The following is a 21,683-nucleotide window of genomic DNA, read 5'->3' on the forward strand; positions in this document are numbered from 1 at the left end:
AATAAAACGAGATTTTCTGTGGAGAAAAAATAAAAAATAAAAAAATAAAGATCGGCTGCGATTTGCCTGAATGCTTTAAATCACCGATCTCTGCAAAAAATTTAGGCTTCCACGGAGACGTGTGGGTAAAACCCCACAAAACCCCTCTGTGCACGGGGGGCAGGCGAGGTGTTTGTGCAGGGAGGAGCCCCCCCAGCAGCCCGGGCTGCCCAGCCCCGCGGCCGCCAGCGGAGCGCGCCACTCACCTCATAAAGTGCAGCAGTGCTTAAATCCAGCGAGCTGAGGCATGCGAGGTGGAGGTGGGAAACGCAAAGCGATCCGGGGCTGAACGTCGCGTCGGGGTCGGTGGTGCCGTGGCGTTGGGTTGCGTTGTGTGGTGTTTTCGTTGTGTTTTTGTTTTGTTTTTTTTTTTGCCGTGTGCGCTCTCTGCCCTCCCCCCGGCTCGCGGCGCTCAGCAGGCAGCGGCGGCGGCCATCTTGGCGTCGGCTCCCTCCCTCGCTGGCTCTCCCGCTCCCTCCCTCGCGCTCCCTCTCGCTCTCTCTGAAGGAAGCGGCGCTTGGTGACCTTCACAGCGGCGCCCGGTCACGTGGCGCCCAACGCCTGTCAATCACGCCCGCCGCGCCCGCCCCCCTCTCCCCCCCCCGCCTTAAAGGGCCAGCGCGGCGCTGAGGGGAAGCCGCCGGCCTCCACAGCCAAAGCCCTCAGCGGCTGAACAAAGAAGCAAACGCATAAAAGGCTAATATGCCTCAGGTTTTGGCATGTTTTGCACCAGGTGCCTTCATGGCAAGGTGTAGAAACCCTAGCTCAGGGATTCCCCCCACAAGAGTTGTCCAACGGGACCCCAGCCACATCTATTTGTTCTCTGCGGTGCCTCACAGAGCAGAGGAGCAGTCAGCAGGGCTAAGCCAAACACCACAATTTAAAAAATACAGTGAAATCTCATCTGCAGCAAGACCTGAAGAGAAAACCCAAACCAACTGCATCAAATGTTGCACCTTCACATCCCATCATCACACCGAGTATGAGTGCGTGCACTACAGCTACAGATAACTGCACTCCCCTCCCCAAAGCCAAATTGTTTTACTCAGACTTACAAATCCTCTTAACTTCAGCAGGGCTTGCCAACTCTCCATTCTGAAGCCCTGGAAGCTTTCAATTCAAGGAGCTGACAATACTCGAAGCAACCAGCACTCAGTTGAGTTGCTGCGTATCAAGTGTGAAGCACTGCTGCAGAACTTCATCTTGTCCCTGCTCAATAGGCTAAACTTTTAAAAGCACAACACGTTTTGGGAAGACAAACAAATAACCAACAAACAGAGAGAGCATGAGCAATTTAAGAATAACTGCAGCACCCATAAAACATCTTGACTAATTTACCGTACTGTTAAAAACGGCTGTCTGTGGGCCTATGTTTTATCTTGATTAGCCTGTCTTCCAGAAAGAATTGTGGATTCCACTGATGAGGTGAAAATTGTCTCCAAACAGTATTTGAAAGCAACTTCAGGATTGGTATTTTAGTATTAAAAATTCAACCAAGCCAACAACTGAAACATACTTCACCTTGTATCTGTTCCTGTTGGCATATTGGTTAAGCCTTGACTACCCATGGCACAGAAAAATAAGTTTTTTGTTTTGTTTTGCTTTAATGCAGCATTTCTCCAACCAAAATTGTGGAAGGAGAACCAGCAGCATAGCGGTTCAGAAAACTGAGTAGAGCATAAAAATACAGAGCATATACAAAACCTGCACATCCCTTTGCAGAGGGCAATTGCCCTTGAAAACCTAACCATTAAGCTGTCTGATGCTCACAGCTCTGTTAACAGCTAGTGTTAATTGGTTGTATCTTTGTTATGTACTACTAACTTATCTGATTATAAACACTTCATTTCTAAGCACCTTCCATCTGAGGATCATAAAGCACCTTAAAAACTGTAACGATGCTTCAGAGTGCTCCTACCAGGCCAGCAAACGCGCACACTGAACGCTTACAGTTACGGATTCTGTGTCCTCATCTCAACTTAGGCAGGAGGAAAGGGATTTTTTCTAATTCACATTGAGGTGCATTTTGGTTCTAGTTAGAGACGATCCTTTTTGATGGCCTTTTGATACAGGACTAATTAATTCGGCTTCAACTGTACGTGCACAGCAATGCAGCAGTGTCCTGTAGATGAACGATGACATCAACTGTGCCTTCTAGCTGTCACATCAGAAAGGAGATGTTCTCCATCCCATCTGCAGAACTTTACTCAATTTTAAAAGATTCAGGTTCATTCAGTCCTTATGCAAAACTCATTGTCTGCAGGGCATTTTGCTTTGGTTCACAAGTCCCATGGGTTGATGCCATCTTATTATTTTGAAGGCCAAGCCCCTACCATCCTACAGCTTCTCCACCCCCAGGGCCTTCTACATTGCCCATATTACCCGTGGCAACAAATTTAACACTTATTTTTTCCCCTAATGCGTTCTTCATAGCTGATCCTATGGAAGCGAAAAAGTCAACTTGGCTCCGCCGGACGTAATTCCTCAGCAGAAACCTCAAATATTAACAAGTTTCTCATAGTACAGATGCCTTCTCACCAACTGTCATTTTTTCTGCTGGTGAAAAATTTGCTTCCTAGAGCATGAGAGGCAAAAAGACAAATCCTGAAGTGACCTGAGGCCTCCACGTCCTCTATCCCATTGCAGCTCATCAGTTAGAGTCCCACAGAGCGACCCCAGACGGCTGCTGGGGTAACAGAGACAGGGTGATTGGAGGCCAATTCCTCCACAGCTCCTCAACCAGTCACCAGCAGACCAACTGACCTGGATTACCGTCCTAGTGAGCACAAACTCCAGCTTGTTTACTACATCACGTTAACAGGGTTTAGAAGGATCACTTTGTCTTTCTGGAGATGAAATTAGAAACAAATCTTAGCATGGGGACATGCGCACATACAGTTGCACGATGTCTAATAAACAGCAAGCAGTGAAAACACTTAAATTATGGAACAGAATTATGAGTCTCAACTATTCCTTGGGTGCTCTAAAAATTATTGATTTCAAGAGAACAATTAAAAACATTAGGTTAAAATTTCAAAGCATTTTGCTTCCTCGACTTGGTAGATGCCTGTGTCAAGTTCCTAGTTGCTCAGGTCTAGATAAGGGACAGTTAATAAAACGTTTAAGTTGTTTTCTTCAAACAGAGATGCTGAATGCCTACCACTTCTGAAAAGTGAAGGCGACTGCTAAATCTGGCTGTATCAACTATCAACTTTTTTTCTTTTTGAAGTCTTCAAAGCAACTGCACATTAAGCCATTGTTCAAGAGAGATAGCCTCCCCTCTGTAGGAGTTCAGACTTTGATGTGTCGGAGAATTCTTCAAGGACAAAATACTCATTCCTAAGGAAAACTGTATTATCTCCCCTTCCCCCCCCCTTAGTGAGCAATGAGACATCTGATGCTGCAGAACTGTGAAAAGAGAGTTAGCAGGATTTATTTTTTTTAAACTATAGTAGCCAAAATGTAAATTCTTTCTACAGAGAAAAACACCATGACGAAAAGCGACCGACACAGGAAAAGTTTGCACAATTTCTGAAAAGGTTACAACCGCTTTTGCAAAGGCGCTTATCAACATGTTTTAGGAACAGAGTATATATACACCATTAGTATTCAGAGTTTATGTTGCGACAGTGGTCTGGAGACTCAGTAAAACTCAGTTCTGCTACCTTGCCAGGGACAAAAAGAGTGCGAGACCTGAATAGTTCAGAGCACATTAAGTTTAAGAACTTTTTATGTCTTCAAGGCCAAGATCAAGTTTTGAATCCATACATTGATGAAGCGTTCACAGAACGATAACAACTCGGAAGGAAAACTTCATTCACAGAACTTAGCAAACACCCACTTTTCCACCTAATTTTTTCCTCAATCTGCCACAATACTTTCCCTAGCTGGGCGGCCTATAAATAATCCATCGCTATGCCTCCACTTCTTCAATCTCCTCAAATGCCCTTTCCGAAGTGGAGAAAGATAAAGCCTTCTATCTTCCTTGTAACAAAGTTGTTCCACGAACAATGGAACTAAAAGCTCATTTCCTACCCATCTCTGTCACACACCACCGAACCTCTGCTCTGCCCCGCTAATCCCAGCATCCTGCAGCCAGCTCTCCGTTGATGCCAAGGCCCTGCCAGTACACGAGTCCTGCGCAGATCTCTTCCTATAATTGTTTTGCATCCTCCCAGCCTGGGCAGAAGATAGCATATGCTGCAGTTAATCCCAGAGCGCATTTTATGATTAGCTAGCCACTGTCGTAAACACAAAAGATTTGTTTTGTCCTGAAGCCCTTCTTTTAGTGGAAAATTATTTTTGCTCTCTCTTCCAGGCAGCCTGATGTTTTACATACTGGCAGTCATAAGTGGCCTGTCATTTCCTACTCTAATGCTTCACTTGAACAAAACTGGACAAGATGCTGAAAACTTCCTGGGAAAGATAGACACAGAAAGTAATAGCATGAGACTAAACTCAAGGGAACAAAACAACAGGCCTTCCAAAACCTTCTCCCGTTAAGTCCCCTTCTAAATGCTGAATGATTTTTTTTTTTTAATTGCAGAAATCATTTATACATATATCCCTGCAAATTATGAGAGTACTCTGCACTAACACAATGCGCAAGGCAACTTTTGCAGATCAGTCTTCTTACAGTTTAGCACTTCATTAACCTGCTCCTGTATTATCATCTCGGAAGCTTCTCACTTTCGGAGACTATAATCCTTTCCTAATGGGTTTCCATCTTCGGCTTCTAAAATCCTACAAACTGTCAAGACATCCATGAAATATGAAAAGCTTATCAGTTTTATATACCAAATACTTTTTTTTTTTTTTCCCAGCATTAACACATGTTCAGGGAAATAGTTACTCCAGCTGTATGTACAGCAAGCTGTTGCTTTCTAATGGTTGTTTATGACAGGTGAATTACCACACCAGTTAGAGGACGGATTCAACTGACCTTCCCTCACCGATAGCTGTTCCGCTGCATTTCAAAAGGGATAATAATCTCATGGGTTAAATCCTTCCCTCCCCTCTGTTTAAGGCTAGAAGCTTTCAAGAAATTTAAACAACTACCATTAAGCATTAAGACTGGAATATTTAAGGAAAAAAGCTTATCTTTCATGCCTATAAACCCTACCGCAACAGGACCCCCTTCCTCGCAGAGAACCTGCAGACAGGCCTCTCCTGAAATTCAATATATCCTCTGCACTTTGGTTTAGTCTTTCCACGTAAAGCAGATTTCTCACAAATATTTATGCGAGGTCTCACAAAAGAGAAGCAAGATATTTAGACTGAAAGTGATGGTCTTATTCACCACCCCCCTTTTCTTCCCCTGCATCTAAAAGGAAACTATTCTGCACTTAGCTTTTTGTATATAACTCGATTATTTATCTATGGTGACATGGACCTGTACCTCTCCGCAAATTGTTCTAACTTGTCTTTAATTTTAGTGTGGGGAGTTCAGTCACTGGCCCGGAAACCTCTGAGCAAAGGAATTTCTGGCATCTTGGTTGGAGCTGGCACCAACCCATTTGCCTTTGTTCTCATTAAAGGAACCATAATACGGTACGTTAAAGAAAATAGAAAGAATAATAAAGCAAGCTGAACATCTTCCCTAAATCATTTGCCTTCATGTACAGCCCTTGAGTTTGAAATGTCAAAAAAGGAACAGCTAGGTATCCAGGCAGAAAATCCTACAAGCTGTACTGCTGTCAAATGCTCAGATGCATGCATTAACCTAACTCAAACCAGTGTGATCCCCAAATATGACTGAGTCGATGAAGTGCAAAGAGTTCAGCAGATCTATCAAGTCAGAGGTAGAAGAAATTATACCAGCTTTCCTGATCACAGCATGCCTGGGGTTGCAGTTTCGGAGTTCCAAAATATCTCTGTAAACAAGTTTTTAATTCATACCATGCTGACCACCGAGAGCAGTATTTTTAAGTCATACAATGCATGCCCTATCTTCTACATGGAGAAATAAAGAACCCCATAATTTACAATAATGGATGGTCACTTCCTGACGGGTCTGGATGAGATCAACAACTTGCAGCCACGTTCTAGGACTTTGAGATCATTTATCCTTTTTGTCCTTTAACTTCTGGCATCTGGAAGCCATAGCAGATAGTCACCAAGATTTCTATTTTCTGGACACAGGAAACAAGAAGAGAGCACAAACCCTAATGTAACATAGAGCCATTAGTCTTTTTCCTCTTGCTTTCTCCATCTGCTTGAAATGAATATTCAACTTTTCATCTGGGTGTCCACAGAAAGAATACAGAAGACTTGATGAATGTATTTATTCTTTGGAGAGAATTTAAAATTAAAAAACCAAGTTTGGGGACTGTAATTCATACACATTTATCATGCCACTGGCTTCCTCTAACGATCCAGAAAGAGAATCTTTAGCAAAACCATGTGGCACCAACTTGGTGTAGATACAACAGAATTTTTTCTAAACTATACTTTTACATTAGTAATATAGAGAAAACACTCATTTAGACAAGGCTCAGAGTTATCCTTGTCACTTAAATAATTTTTTCCTTGTTGTTCTTTAAACCTGTTGCTATTACCTGTGTAGCAAACACTTGCAGCAGGGCACATTAGATTTTAAAGAACAAGCACAAAGCTATTCCAATTTCTATTTTGATTAAAAACATGCTTCCCACTGAAAAAAAAAAAAACGACTTCAAACTTCACCGCAAAATTGCCTTGGTTTTGAAGAAAGCTTCATCATTAATAAATTCCATCACATGAGGTTATATTCAAGTTTTACATCCTTACTGTTAAGAAGTCAATCCAAGCAACTTGAGTGATCACCAACTTTTTAGCTAATACTAGTTCTTGTTTACGTACTAAGCCACTTTTTCCTCAGCAGTAAATACCTCCACAAGCAGAATGACTTTTGCCTCTTTACTTTGTGTATCAGTTCAACAACAAGCCTATTGAAAAATCGATGTATCAACAGGTAACTGAAAAGCAGAATTCCTCGTTTTTCCTCCTTCCATTCTACAAGTATTATTTGGAGGACAAGATCTTCTCTTTCAGAAAGTGTTTTTTTTTTTTTTTTAAAAAAATACTAACCAGAAATACATTTGATTTATCAATGAAAAATACTAGTTTTGTTTAAGGAACTTCTAAATACTTGCTTGAATTCCAAGGATTTCCTCTATAAAACACTTACAGGATAGCACTGAAAGTTTTACTCTTATAAAAGTGTACAAAGTTATACTAAGAGGAGCAAAGGTGGGGAGAAGAAGGAAGAAATCAAACTGTCCTCAAGGAAGTGGCAGTACAAAGGCAAAAAGGTAGAACAGTTTCTTTAAACTGCATTTCCTGCCAATCTCAGGAACTAACTTTGTAGTATGTGTTCTTCCACATCAAGGTGGGAGACAAATCACAAACGGAACATTTAAGGCTCACTGCGGACTTATGGCATTCTATATAGCATTTAAGGCATATATTTAATACAGACATCCTACCTTTTAAGTTTGTACATCACAAGTATGTGCTTGAGAAGGGCAGCATAGAAACAAGCAGATCTAAACAGGTTTCTTTATGTTTGTATTGTTTGTTTTATGTGTATGTTTTATCTAAATTTCTAAACGTCAACCTGTAAGCAACTTGTCTCTCCTATGTAAGAGGCCACCCATCAGTTTCTACCAAGGGAAAGCTGAAAAGAGAGCAATTTCCAGCCATCCATATAAATGATGCATCAGAAGGCAGTTACCTCAGTCAGCTTCTGAGGAAGCATCAGCCTAGGAAAGGGGTGGCGGGGAACATCCACTAGTCAAACAAACCAAAAAAGACTTCTCAGACAATTAACCTGATCTTAATAGTGTCCCTAGCTAGTTCACTCCCTGAAAATGGACTGGAGAGCTTAGGCTGGAGGTTGTGTCTCAAATAAAGAGGCTCTGGGATTTTAGGAATTTAGTCTGTATACAGTTACTCTCTGCTTCAAAATACAGTAAACTGTACAGTAAGTTTTTGTTAGCAATTAGAATTACTACTAAATTATTAATTAAACTGGGAATGTGTGACACTACCTACTCCGGATATTTTGCAATACCATATTTATAAGTATCAGCAAACTGGAACGCAAAATACGCTTTTTTTTCTTGGTCTGGGAAGACAACAAATATGAAGTCTCTTGATCAGATTAGACTGCAGAGTTCAGACGCAGGTTTTGTGAACTTCCTACGCAGGACAAATACAGATCTTGGAAAAAACAACAAACTAGCCTGGTCTTACCAGAAGACATCTGGAAGAAAATGCTGTAAAATCCCAGGGAAAAGAAGCGTCATGCTATTCAAATGTAGAATGCATACTGTCCACAAATCTTTTCTTCTCTCAATATTCAGTAGTGTGTAGGTTAAATATGTGGATAGTAAGTAGGAATTTTACTTCCAGAGTTGATGTTTTTCTGTGTGATATGTTTTCTTTTTCCTCAAGTCATCTAGCTTCTGCTTTTCCACATATTAAGAAAATACTTGCTAAATGACAGCATACTAATGGTGTAGGTTAGCTGAGGTACATGAAAAGCCAGTATCTGTTCATGACAAAGTAAGACACAATGCTGTATGCTTTGCTGCCTCTTAATACAAGGTTTGAAAGAAAAATGAGTGAGTAGGTGAATCTGCGTAACTTTAAGAAAATGAGATGACAATTGAAAACATTTTCCAGCGTTTTCAAGACTAGCTTGCAGAAGTGAGTGTGATTTTTAATGATTTTTGCATAGAATATTCAGACTGGAGTTTTCCTGGGAAGAATAACTTTAGGCACAAAAAAAGTTTAAAAAAAAAAAAAAAAAAAAGCTTAACACTAACTGATAAAACATGGAAGAGAATTGATGGAACCCTTAGCATTTAAAGTGCTGAAGTCTTAAGTATATTCTGCAGATTTTTGTAGTTGTTTTGTTCTGAAGTATTCTATTTTAAGAAGTGCAAGCCAGCTTTTTCAACATTATTGACTTACCAGTCTTAGGGCTAAAACACAGCTGCTCTCCAGCTAGAGTTCACTGCTGCCTCATCCATTACTACCCACTCCATCGCACAACAAAGGGCAATGGTTTTCTGTGCCCCTCCCTTACCTACACAGGTAGGGTCGCCCACACCATTGCAGCTTAAAAACACTTGGACAGTATGTAGCTGATGAAAGTATTCCTGAATCCTCACTTAGATACTCAATTCTTACCTCTAGCACTAGTTTCATGCTCTCCTGCTTCCCGTATCCTTTCATATCTCCAAGGATGTAAAAGAAAAAAAAAAAGTCCAAGTCAAAATTCTCCCACTCGGATGCCAACACCAGAACTAGTCTGAATTATTACCAGCCTGAAACATCTTCTTGTACATTAACAGAACCACAACACCCTGCGACAAAAACATCTAGTATGGCCACTACATACATAGTGCATGTCTCAGCTGTGCCTTGTTTGGATGTAGGACAAAGGACTTTTTTTGGGGGTGGGGGAAAGAGGGGTGGATGGACAGTTTTGTAGAGGATTTATGTAATGGGTTACTTATTCTACAGACACAGAAAAAATAGCTACGACCTTTCATTTTGAACATAAGCATTGATGTTTCCAAGGAAGGGCATAATTTGCCATGAATTTCAACAGAATTTGAGCTGACATCCAAATTAGGTAGCCCAAATTGGGTTGATAATCTGAACTAGGATTTGGAGGTTACTTTGACAGTATTAGCATGAATACCTTCAAAATCTTCTGTTTTGGCTGGCACTGTCAGTTAATTAAAAAAGGTGTGGAGCTACTCGAGACAAATCTTAATACCTTCCGTAGTAAGGAGTGTCCTTAAAACAACAAGCAAAAACCCTGTTATGCACGTATTTAGCCATGGCTTACTTTAAATTTGCTAAGAACACGATTTCATGCTACAGAGAGAGATTCTATGGCTTTGGGCCTTCTTGGAAATTTAACACTGAAGAGACCCTTCACAAGAATACTGCCATATTTTGTAACAACATTGGGCATTCCCAGCAGCCAAAGCTGTTTGTTATCTTCAGGATATACCACGGAAGACTTTCTATAGTTTTCAGCATCACTATAAAAGAGTAGTATTGGTTGATTTATGCTACTGTGGCAGCGAGGCACATAATATTGATAGGTTGCTGAAAATGAAGGAAGACAGGCCTATTAACTGGTTCCTTAATGCGACTTACAAAGAAAGGCTGATAGCACTTGCTTTGCTTTGTCTGAAGAGAAATTAAGCAAGTGGGCCACGGGGAGATCCTTCTGCTTAGTAAACAAAGAGAGATTAAGTTTTAGTAAAGACCGAGCCTGACTTTCAGACGTGCATAATGGAAGGTTGAAAGGCAACAGACTAATTGCAACAAGGGAAATTCCCACTGAATATTAGGATTATTGAGAGTGATTGAACACTGCAAGAGATTGCCCAGAAATGCTCTAGAATAATCCTGAGTAGCCTGATGTAACTGTGAAGTTAGATCTAACCTTCAAATCCCCCTCTCCTTTAAGCATAGGATTGGATAAAATGACTTTCAGAGGTCCTTTCCAACCTAAATTACTTTATTGGTCTTTACTTTATTGGTCTGCAATTCCTCTTTCCAGCCTGTATGATTTTATGTGTAGCCTTCTTTAAATTACAGTGTGATATCAGTCCAGAAAGACATTGAATATTTCTTCTCAAGTCTTAAAAAAGGATTTAAAAGAGCATGACCAAATTTAAAACAATGATTTTGCGATCTTCACAGCTGCAATCTCTTTTCTGGCATGACTGCAATTTTGGTGCCTCAGAATCCACATAAACCTGTCAAGCCAGGGAAGAGGCTATCCAATATGGCTAATCAATGATACTTAGTAAATGATGATCTTCTCTTGCTATCTTTCTTGTGGTGTGAATCACTTCCAGATGTACAAATTACTTAGGTAGTTGAAAACACCTCCATAAAGCAGCAGGTAGGGAATAGCCAACCGAGGTGCATCAGACAGTGGTAATAGCTTGGCTTACCTTGCAAATGAATGTATGAACTTGGCTCCCTTTTTAGTCTGAATAGCTGCTGCCTCCAGCAGCCTTCTATGTGTCAGTCAAACTTTTTGTTGTTGTTACAAAATGAGTTTGTGTATTACTTCCCTTTCACTAACAGATCCAGGTGTCATCTATTACTTCAAATCTGCAAAGTAACAATTTCTCAAATGCATTGCTCCTCTTCTGGAGGAGAAGCACGGTCCATGGTGGCCATCATCAGCCTCAGTCCTCTGCGGGAGTCCATGCAGGGGTTTCAGAGTAAGGTGCAGCCCTCACTGCTGCACAACCACGCCAGTCCATATAACACTGGCACCGCACATGAACTGCAGATCTTTCAGAGGACTTGAGACAAGAACGCCCATTCCACATTTCATTTCTACAAAGGATTTTGAATGGGTAACTTCATAAACAGCTTCAACTGAAATGACTTACATTTATGTTGCAAATGACCAGTTTAAAAGACCTCACATACCATCTAAAAGGAGAATTCCTCCCCACAAAGCTGACAGATACTAGCAGACAAGAGTTCGGTTATTATCCAGATTTTAACCAAAAGATCTTGAAATGCTACAAGCCTACAGTAGGTTTGCTTGAGAGAGCCATTCCATACAGCAAAAGAAAAGTTTTTGCAATTAAACCATTTTTTAAATACCAGAAGGTACACTTAAAATCCCAAGTTTATACCCAAGTCATACTGAGCTGAAATACACTGTTGCATTTCAGAAATACAGTGCCAGAACTTGTCCATGGATGCTGGCTCTTTGTAATCCGTTATGCAGCTGTACTTTTGCAGACAACATTTCACAAGAGACCAAGGCTAGGCAAGAGCTACTGCTTCCACTGGAAGTCTCTCAAAAGTTTTTTTTTTTGTTTTTATTTATATTTTTTTGTTATTGCACATTCAAACCTTATTTGAGTCCCCTGGAATGCTGCTAGATACTAAGAAATTGCTGGGTTTGCCTAAGGTTAACACTTGCTGACTGCTCCAGCGCTGTGCTGCAAGTTAGCTCCCTCACGGGTCACTTGGTGAAACCTGTATCTTCCAAAGGCCATGGCAGTACAGTTATCCAGATTAAGGTATGTATGAAAGATGATTAAATTAACAAGGACAACTTTTCAGGAAAGCAAATTAGAGGAACTCAAAAAAAAAAAAAATCTGCATAGCTGCAGAGGGAGTAAACTCTAGGAAGTGCAATGAACAGCTGGAAAGGGAAGGACACATCTTCTACAGAAGAAATCTGATTCTGCATTCAAACTTACTATCTTTTCATTAACAAGCTCCAATTTTAACTCAAATCAAACAGGAAGACAATAGTAAGCACACAATCACAGAAACGTTGAGGATGGAAGGGATCTCTAGACATCGTTAATCCCAACCCCCTTGCTGAAAGTAGGGTTAACTCCAGCAGGTTGCTCAGGGTTGTGTCCAGCTGGGTTTTGAGTCTCTTACAGCATGAAGAAGGCACAACCACTCTGAGCAAACTGTTCCATTGCTTGACCACCCCCAACAGCTTTTTTTTAAAAAAATTGTTGTTTTATTTTCCTTCTTACGTTTGAGTAGAATTTTCTGTATTTCAGTTTGTGCCCGTTGCCCCACTGACACTGCCGAGAAGAGTTTGGCTCAAGTCTTCCTTCCACCCCTCATCAGGTACCTACATACACGGGTAAGTTTGCCCAGCCCTGACTCTTCTCATCTCTAAATTGAGCAATCTCAAATTCTCCTCAACTGCCAGATGTGCCAGCCAGTCAGTCTGTGGCCCTCTTCTAGGCTTGTTCCACAATGTCCAGATAACGGCTAATGGAAGTAATATTACGAAGAGGCAATTTCAGATTTTCCTTTTGAGATCTGTACAAAAACGATGTGAAGACAACGCAGCCTTTTTGAAGTAAATTAAGGTTATAAATTACTGGTCCTCTTTGTGATTATCATCTGTTTATCCTCGATGCCAGAACAAAGCCACTTACAACCTTTAAGCTCTACGTAAGTAGACGATTTTGTTAGGTAGATGAAAATTCGAGATTGTGGGTAGTAAAAGATTTAAGTGACCAACTAAAATTGAAGAGCAATACCCACAACAGAATATTCCTGGCATTATACTACAATGGCACAAAATAATTGCCTTAATCTCTTAGTTGCATTACTGAAATTGCACTTTTAGCCTTTTATCAAAATATTATTTGATATACAAACCACAAATTTATTAGCTTTAAAAATAAAACAACTCCCGCCTATCACCGTTCTCATTCTCTTTCCAGTAACCATAGTTTTGGAGAAGAGGGAGATTGTAAGGCTCTTGAAAAGCCCTAATTAGAAATCAGGTCAACTGTAAAATAGCTGGAGCTTCCACTTGCACCTAAAATAAGACAGCAAACAAAAGGCCAGGATAAATCCAAGACGACATCCCCCATATATTCACTCTAATAATGTGTTTCATTATACTACTATAAACCAAAATAAGCAATCCAGAAGAACAGAAATCTAACTCCCACGTTTCATTTAGACTCTGATTTCCTTCTGGATCTTTCTGAAAGTTTCTACTTCGACAAGCTTTGTACCTCTTGGTACCACAGTAAGTTGGGCAGTCTGAATAGAAAGAAATAGCAGCAATTACTTTGAGAAGTTTGGCTCACTTCCATGATGGAAAAAATGTGCATGCTCAGCACTCGAACTTCCCTGAGCTCATCTTGGCTACCTCAGAAACATTTTCTCACTGTCGCAGAGGCAGCGAACGTACAGTTGTTAGCTTAGCCGAAAGGTAAGGAAGGCCCCCACCTCAAGCTGAATCCCAACCTTTCTGCACCAAGTTTACTGCTGATCAAAGAGACAACAGGATTCCTTTTCATGAAGAGGCATCCAACTAGGCACAGGGGGAAAAAAAATGTGCTGTGGATTTCTCAAAGACCATCTTGCCTGCTCCGTAAGGTAGGTGAGGTAAATCATTTAACTCTGATACAATTGTATTACCATTGCATTAGCTGAAGAGAAGAATACAGGAGACAGCCATCACTGCAGCACACCTTGAGGACAGAGCTCTGCTCTTCTGCTACTGGATTTCAGTCTGAAGTCCTATTAACAAAAGCTGTTTCCTCTATGCCTTTTGCTGATGGAAATGTGTCTTTTTTTTTTTTTTCCTCTGATCAAGCTTTTCCCCCTAAAGCACTAAGTACTAGCATCTTAAATTGTTCATCCTTGAGAGAGCATTTGTTTACAATTTCAGTTCCTTTATTAAAACACATTTTAAAGAAGGCTCATATTTCAAAGAGGACTAATCTACCATATGCACACCAAGAAGGTGACCCTGGTTCTATCATATTTCAGATTACTTCACCGAAGAAGAAATGTATAAAAGTTTCACGTACAAATTTTCACTTTAGAAATAAAAAATGGAACTCACTGCCTCAGCGCTAAGCTTCCAGAACGATTATCCCTTTCACAACAAATTCTGATTTACCTTCTGACATTGCAAAGCGTACTTCTATGCTTTTAAATTTAAAGCAAGTCAACATCCTGATTTATTTCTCTTTATTTTTAACAGCCACCATCCACTATTAAAGAGGGATATTTAATGAACCAAAAGGGCGAGCACCAAACGAACAACCAATGTTTCCAGCACATTAAAACAAGAGTGCTTCACACCATTTACTATGGTAAGGCCCTTTTCAAATAAACGTGTGACTCACTGTTTGTTTTCTTCACCAGGAGGTGGAGTCTTGCCATGCCCCTCCATTACAAAATCCTCATGTTCCATCTGCAAAGGCAAGCATTGCAGGTCAGAAATTGGTGGAGCAAAACGCACATCACCTAAAGTGGCCCTTTTCCATATGCAGCAACTTAAGGCAGCCACTTTATCAGAGCGACTGGTCCAGAACAGACCATGTGGTTTCTTAGCAACATATGTACATCTCCATCCCCATTGCTATGGTATCATTTTATAGCACAGTTCTCAGAAAATCTTACAAGGGAAGAAGAATGATTTAATGGCTATCGCAGGAGACTGATCAGTCAGGGTATCTATGTTCTTAATCTTGCTCTGTTATGGATTTCCTTCATTATTCTCAATAAGTATGACTTCTACCGCACTTCTTCCTTACGTATAAAGTAGGAATTAAAAAAAAAAACATTTTTCTGTGAAGATCTCTCTCTCAAAAAAAAAAAAAAAGATTTTTAAAAACTGTATTAACTACAGATAGAAACTGCTGTAAAAGCTGAGTATTATTTGTGAAAAGCAACTTTATATGAAGGACTTTCACTGCACACGCACAGCTTAGTTAGTAGGGTAAAAAAAAGAGGCCTAAGGGAACCTCAAATAAATGCTGTTCCAATGACAACATAAGGTAGGCATTTCCTTTGGCTCACATGATAAAAGATTCCAAGGGCACTAAGGAAGCTTTCTGCTTAATTGTTTGCTTTTTAAATACAGTTTTAGCATACATTTTCAGTAATTTCGTTGGCCAGAAAGGGGAATTACATTATATTTTATCATTAATTATGCACGCTTCATTTAATTACTTCATTCAGCCAGAAGTTTTTGCAAAGGTAGCAGAATATTCTCTTTCTACAAAAATTCAACACATGCACTTAGTATTTTACACAAACATCCAGGCATACGGTTAGCAATGCTCTGCTTTACATGAAGTCAGCAATCAGGCCACACTGCGATGTTCAATAAGCCATACGACAAATAGAGCAAATAAATCATCATCACACACAAATCCATGACCCCCTACATCACATTTGGGAATGGAAAGTAGAGGAGAACACTATTCAGTCAGAAAGGATAACATATTCTAGTTATTCAGTTAAGGAGGAAAACAAAACCAAACAAAACCTACAGAACACAAACCAGCCAACCACTACCTCAGCCCTTCCCTTGTGTCCCTTCCTCAAGAAGAATCAACTTGACTCATTGCTACCTTGATCCCGTTGACAGGTCAAAAATACTGACAAAAAAACGTTATGTGCACACTGACATCTAACAGGGCTAACAGAAATTATGTTATTTGCCTGCGTGGACACAGCCCTAAGCAAAATCACAAACGTACTGAGAAACCGAGACACTGTAAGCTGGTAATGACATCCTTGAAGACAAAGTCAATCAAGTAAGCATATAAGGCAATTTCACACTTGTGAGCATGTACCCAATGGGATCCAGAGTCAAAACAGTATTTATTTAAAAGCAGAAGTTTGAAAGCAAAAAAAAAATTTGCATTTCCATTCCCTGAACAACTCGCATTTAGTCTCACCGTATCAAACATAATGAAATCTGCTTGCACCTGTCTATGTCTGCTTCTCAGGAGCTCTAACATCCGCACTCAAATTGCCAGGTGGAAGAGAAAGGTATTCCACTAATCGCATTGTTGTAGATGATTTAAAAAACAAACAAATAAAAAAAAAAAACAACTAGGACAACTGGTAAAATAGCTACAGGTTTGTGGCCACATCATAAAACAACATGGTTTTATTGTGTGAGAGTAAATGTTTAAGAGTTACTCCTATACAGCCTGAATTTTAGCTAGTTTGCTCTATGTTCAGGTGGGTGGAGGAAAGCCTCTTGCTGATATGAGACAAGCACAGTTCACATGAAAAGTAAGCAAAGGAAGGGTTTGTGGCTAGTACCAGGAAGAAAACATAAGATGCAATGTTTGTGAGTAAAGAAGAATTGCATCCAGCATGTATAATGCTAAACTAACGAGATTCCCATATAAAACAGAAATTCAGTTTAATGAAGCTGGAGATTGTAAAAGATCGAGTTTAAAGCTAGAAAGACTTCAAAGCCAACAAAAATTTGGAAAGGAATGGGAATTTTATTAGAACATAAACAAGAAACCCGGATGAGAACTGGAACATCTAGTAGATCACCAAGACAAGGCAATTGCCAAAGTACTGTCAATAAAACTGTTGCTTTACTACAAATTTTAAATGCCTGTGGCATGGCTCTTCAGGCAACATTGTTATCTAGTATGCACATCTATCAAAATTACCATTATAAAGAGGAAAAGTAAGCAAACAAGAACTACAAATACCCTGGGTTAAAAATAACATTCTCGTAGGTCTAGACACAATCTGTTTCAAAGCAACTTAAAAAAAATAATCTACCATCTACCAAAATGTTAATCAGTTTACTTCACTTCAGACAGCATGTAGAATTATCTGAAATAACTGAAAGAAGAAGAGGAGGAAGAAAAGAGCTAGGCTTCTTGTCACTTAGAGGAAGGCAATGGCAAAGCTTCTCAAGAGAAGTTCACAAAGAACATTAGTCACAGAGCAAGAAAGTCCTCATGAATGTGGAAACTGTTGAATTCACAAAATAAAGATTAATTTGTAAGTTTTCACTGAAAAAAAAACTAACAATGAAATGCCTCAAGACATGGGAACTTTAAGAAATTGAGTGTCAGGGAACTAGAATGAGCAACTGGACTGGTAAGAAAAACAGCTGGGTGGTCAGTCTCGGGGTAATAGTTAATGGTTGCACACTACCTGGATGCTGTTAAAACGTGGGATGCTGCACGGGTCTGTCCTAGAACTTGTCCATTAAACATCTTCATCGATGGCTTGAAGGACCAACACGGTTGTACTCTGCTTGGGTTTTAAGCTAATGCCACAGGCTGAGGAATGACTGGCTAGGAAGCAGCTCTGTGGAAAAGGCTTTGGCAGATGGCAAGTGGTTTATGAGCCAGCAGCATGCCCTGACAGGAGAAGCCAACAGTGTCCCAGGCTTTATTGGTAAGAGCCTTGCCAGTAGATGAAGGAACTGATTATTTCCTCTGCTCAGTGCTCAACAGACCATATCTGGAATAATGCACCTAGTTTTGGGCCCCCCAAGAAAACACAAGAAACACATCCATGAAGTAGACCAGCTTCTGCAGCAGAGCCCAGCAAGATGCTCAGGGGCTGCAGCACATGCTGCATGAGGACAAGCTGAGCTTGCTCAGCTTCAGGACAGCTTTGGGGGGATCTAACAGCAACCCGCCTGTACCTACAAGGACATCAGCACTGCAGTGGGCCTGGGGGAACATGCACAAGTTGGAACAAGAGAAGTCCAGATTGGATATGAGAAGACTTGTCTTCACCATAAGTCAAAAAGTGGAAGAGGTTCTCCAGAGAAGTTCTGCAGTCTCCATGTTTCAAGGTTTTCAAGGCCAGATTACATAAAATCCCTTGTAAGCTGGTCTGACCTCACAGCTGACCCTGCTTTGATGAGGAGGTTAAACTGGAGCCCCCTTGAAGTCCCTTCCAATCTGAATTTCCTGGTGATCTTGTAAATACAAGGACAGTTTAATGTTGAGAGGTAATATACAGAAGAAAACAAAACACTACCAAGTTAACAACCCAGAAAGAACTGTCACTCCAGTATGGAAAGGTCTAAGAAAAATCTTAGAAAGTAGTTACATAGTCAAAACAAAAAATCTAAAAATAAAACCACCCAAAAAAAGAGAAATTAAACTATTCCATATTTCTATCGTACTACTCTTCAGCAATGACTGTAGCAGATCCAGAGTATGTCCTCTTTTAGATTACTGCCTATAGGTAGCAAGCAGCTACTGCAGGCTTAGAAAGCTTACACAATGCTGTAAGAATGAGAGCTCAGAATAAAGAAAGGTCTGAGGCAGAGAACAGATTTGACATGAATACAGCCCAACATTTGGGCTTCAGATCTCCCGTAACACAAGACGTATGACTGATGTATACACAAGGAAGTAGTCTGACAATGTTGTAACATGTCCCTCCTTCACGACCACAACATAAATAAAACCTAAGCTACTCAAAAAGCAACTTAAGATACACAATTAATTGTAAAGTATACTAATTAGTGAGCAGACAAATAACTTGTTGTACAAACATACCTTGCAACACTGAATTTTGCAAGTCCTTGTAGACTGCATGCTTTTATATGTCTATCTATACAAAGATGATGATTTATTTGTCTACTAGAGGATTACGAAACACGAGCAACATAAGCTTTTCTGATTCTGACAAGATCATGTTTACAAACTCAAAGGGACAGGGCTTTGAGCAACTGGATCTAGGGAAAGATGTCCCTGCCCACGGCAAAGGGCTGGACTGGGTGATTTTAAAGGTCCCTTCCAACCCAAACCATTCGATGATTCTCTCTACAAGGCTATTGCATAGGTCTGATTCAGCACAACCTCGTTTTGCAGAACTCTGCCTCTAATTTTCTCACTTGTCTGGATATGGTAAATATTATTTCATGACCAGTGGTATGCATTTTCACAATAAGTTTAGAAAGTCAGATTAGTCATTTTCAGCTTTCCCTGACATTTGAAAGTCTAAAGTGCTTTACTGGGTAGTTCATCTTAATTTAAAGAGGTGCCTCTGACAAACTGCCTTCTGAAAACAAAATTAAACTGACCAAAGAACATTCCATGGACATTATTTACATATTTTTTTAAATTAATTCTTAGGGCCTAGTTAATTTATTGACTAGATTTACTTTTGAAATTAAAAAGTATATACATTTTTTTTAGGTCTTATTTCCCCAATGATAGTAGTAGCACCCCCTTGCAGAAAGGGTGAGAATAAGATATTTGAAGTTTTGATTAAGTGACTACCTGTGGATGACTTGAAAAGAAGAACAGCACTTAACAGCCAAAATAAGCTTGAAATATTTTTTTCTCCCCAACCACAGTTCTTACAAAATGCCTATGGACATTTCTTCCCCCCAAAAGTCTCTCAGCTTCTCTTCAATCTGTCATCACGACATCATGTCCAGCAGTCTTTTCCCCTTCTTTTTAAGGCAGCAGGAGTCCAGACTCTTCACTATGTTTTAGCAATACACAGCAACCACATCAGATCCAGTAAACCACAAGCATTCTGAAAAGGAGTATTCAAAGTCTTCAGTCGCTTGACTTACACAACAGACAGGAGATTAACTTATCCTAATATGTAGAAATAGTGTGGAAGGTTCAAGGCAAGACAAATCTCTTCTATCTAGTGTAGTTCTCCCAAGGAAAGAAGAAAAGCTTGAATAGCTGAGGGTCTTAGGCATGTTAGTTTCTCTTAAAAGGACTGCAGGGGGAGACATGGGTCCCAGGAATCAGAGAAAGCGCGCTCCACACCTGTTTCTCCTGGCAAGAGGTGGTAAAGGCTTCAAGATTCTGGCAGCTGGAAGCAGGAACCAGAAATAGACCCTTAAACAGCAGGGGGGAAAGTCAATAGAAAACCCGCATCTGTTAAAAAAGGAACTGCAAGTTGTCAATTTTTTTTTTAATTTCTTAATTTTTATTTCAAAGCTTTTTTTCCCCCCTTTAAAATCCAAGCATCTGAATTTCCACATTTTGACAAAATATACTGAGTGTTCTAAATACATAAAACAATTGGTATTTTTGTAAAAGCTACTCACGATTAAACACCTGAACACTTAGTTTCTGAAGAGCGAGATATACCAGAAGGATCTTGGACATAACAAAATTAGTACTCACGCCCCCTCCAATCAGTGCAGCAGCTGTTATCAGTTATATACAAAGCTTTTTAGAAAGGTTTTCAGTGAAACCCTAAGGGATTTGATTAATCTGGAGTTCCTGGATAGTCAAGTTTGACATATTTTGAAGGGTCAGAAAGTTTCTACAGCAAAACTCTCATCTTTTCCAAATGCTGATTTCAGAAAGCACACTTTCCTAGCAAGATTCAACACCTCCACTAAACACCCTAGCCCACCAAAACTGAACCGAGCGTAACAGAAACCAAATACCTTCCCACGAAAAAGGTGAACGTTTGTAAGAAATCCTACACTAGCTATGAAAAGCTACAGATTTTTAAACAATATTTTGTCTTTTTTTTCCTTCACCGGCCATAAAAACATACTAATGCACCTTCACGAGACAGCTGTTATCACAGCCTTTTTCCAGTCATTCAATAGGTCATTCTCGTAACTTTTTTTAAAAATGATTATTAATAAAAAGACCGGCCAGCCACCTGAGCGAACAGGAGATGAAGTCTTTTAAGAATGTTCATTTATTAGCATCTCCAGTGGATGAACAGAAAACCTTATCTAGCATATAACTAGACTTCCTTCACTGAGGACCAGCCAAGGTCAAAAGCTGCTGTCTGTAGATCGTGGCAATTTACTTCCCATGCTTAAATTTAACTGTTAATTTCAACACAGCCTACGGCAGGTCCAGTTTAAGAATGATGCATTTGGTGCTTCATCACAACTACTTACTTTTAGACCAGAGCGCCTTCCCACTCATCAGCTGCAACAGAGCAACCATAAGTAGGCCATCAGCTTTTCTTTTGTCTTGCTAATACTTCGTTAAAATCCAAGCAATTAGTCACCAGTCACGGCAGCTAGCATTTGAGGAAGCTCTACAAATGCTGAGCAGTTAGAAGAACTTGTCGGAAATATCAAACAGAGACAATCCCAGGTGTAACAGAAACGTAATCACTACTACAAGTGAAAGCAGAGCTGAGTCACCTCTCTGCCTGGCTTCATGTAAGCATTTTGGACAAACTCAGTGAAGGTTACTCATTACCAACAGATATAAATGTGTTTAATTAACCTTTAAATTTACCTTCCTTTATTAAAATCCGTGCAATTTAGCTGCAAACACTTTAATATTTTCCTTTAAGGATGATGCATTGCTGTTGAGCTAGCTAGCATCTCAAACCATGCAAAGAATAGCAACACTTAGTCCCAA

The 21,683-nt window shown here is 40.0% G+C and overlaps 1 protein-coding gene across 27 annotated transcripts in view; it reads right to left on the reverse strand.

The window, feature by feature from the left end:
• The window catches only part of TNRC6B (trinucleotide repeat containing adaptor 6B), a 139,698-nt gene that overhangs the window by 84,524 nt on the left and 33,491 nt on the right, over positions 1–21,683 (reverse strand). For 6 of the 27 annotated variants that reach the window (XM_072037333.1, XM_072037337.1, XM_072037330.1 and 3 more), the window contains one exon: positions 14,709–14,776. The exons of 16 other annotated variants lie outside the window; for them this stretch is intronic. In XM_072037333.1, the coding sequence (XP_071893434.1) occupies positions 14,709–14,776 (68 nt within the window). Of the gene's footprint in view, positions 1–245; positions 558–14,708; positions 14,777–21,683 lie in introns of those variants that run through there. 5 more of the 27 variants (XM_072037366.1, XM_072037359.1, XM_072037363.1 and 2 more) reach the window with 2 other exon arrangements.

The sequence above is a fragment of the Anas platyrhynchos genome, chromosome 1, assembly GCF_047663525.1.
Source record: "Anas platyrhynchos isolate ZD024472 breed Pekin duck chromosome 1, IASCAAS_PekinDuck_T2T, whole genome shotgun sequence".
Lineage (NCBI taxonomy): Eukaryota > Metazoa > Chordata > Aves > Anseriformes > Anatidae > Anas > Anas platyrhynchos.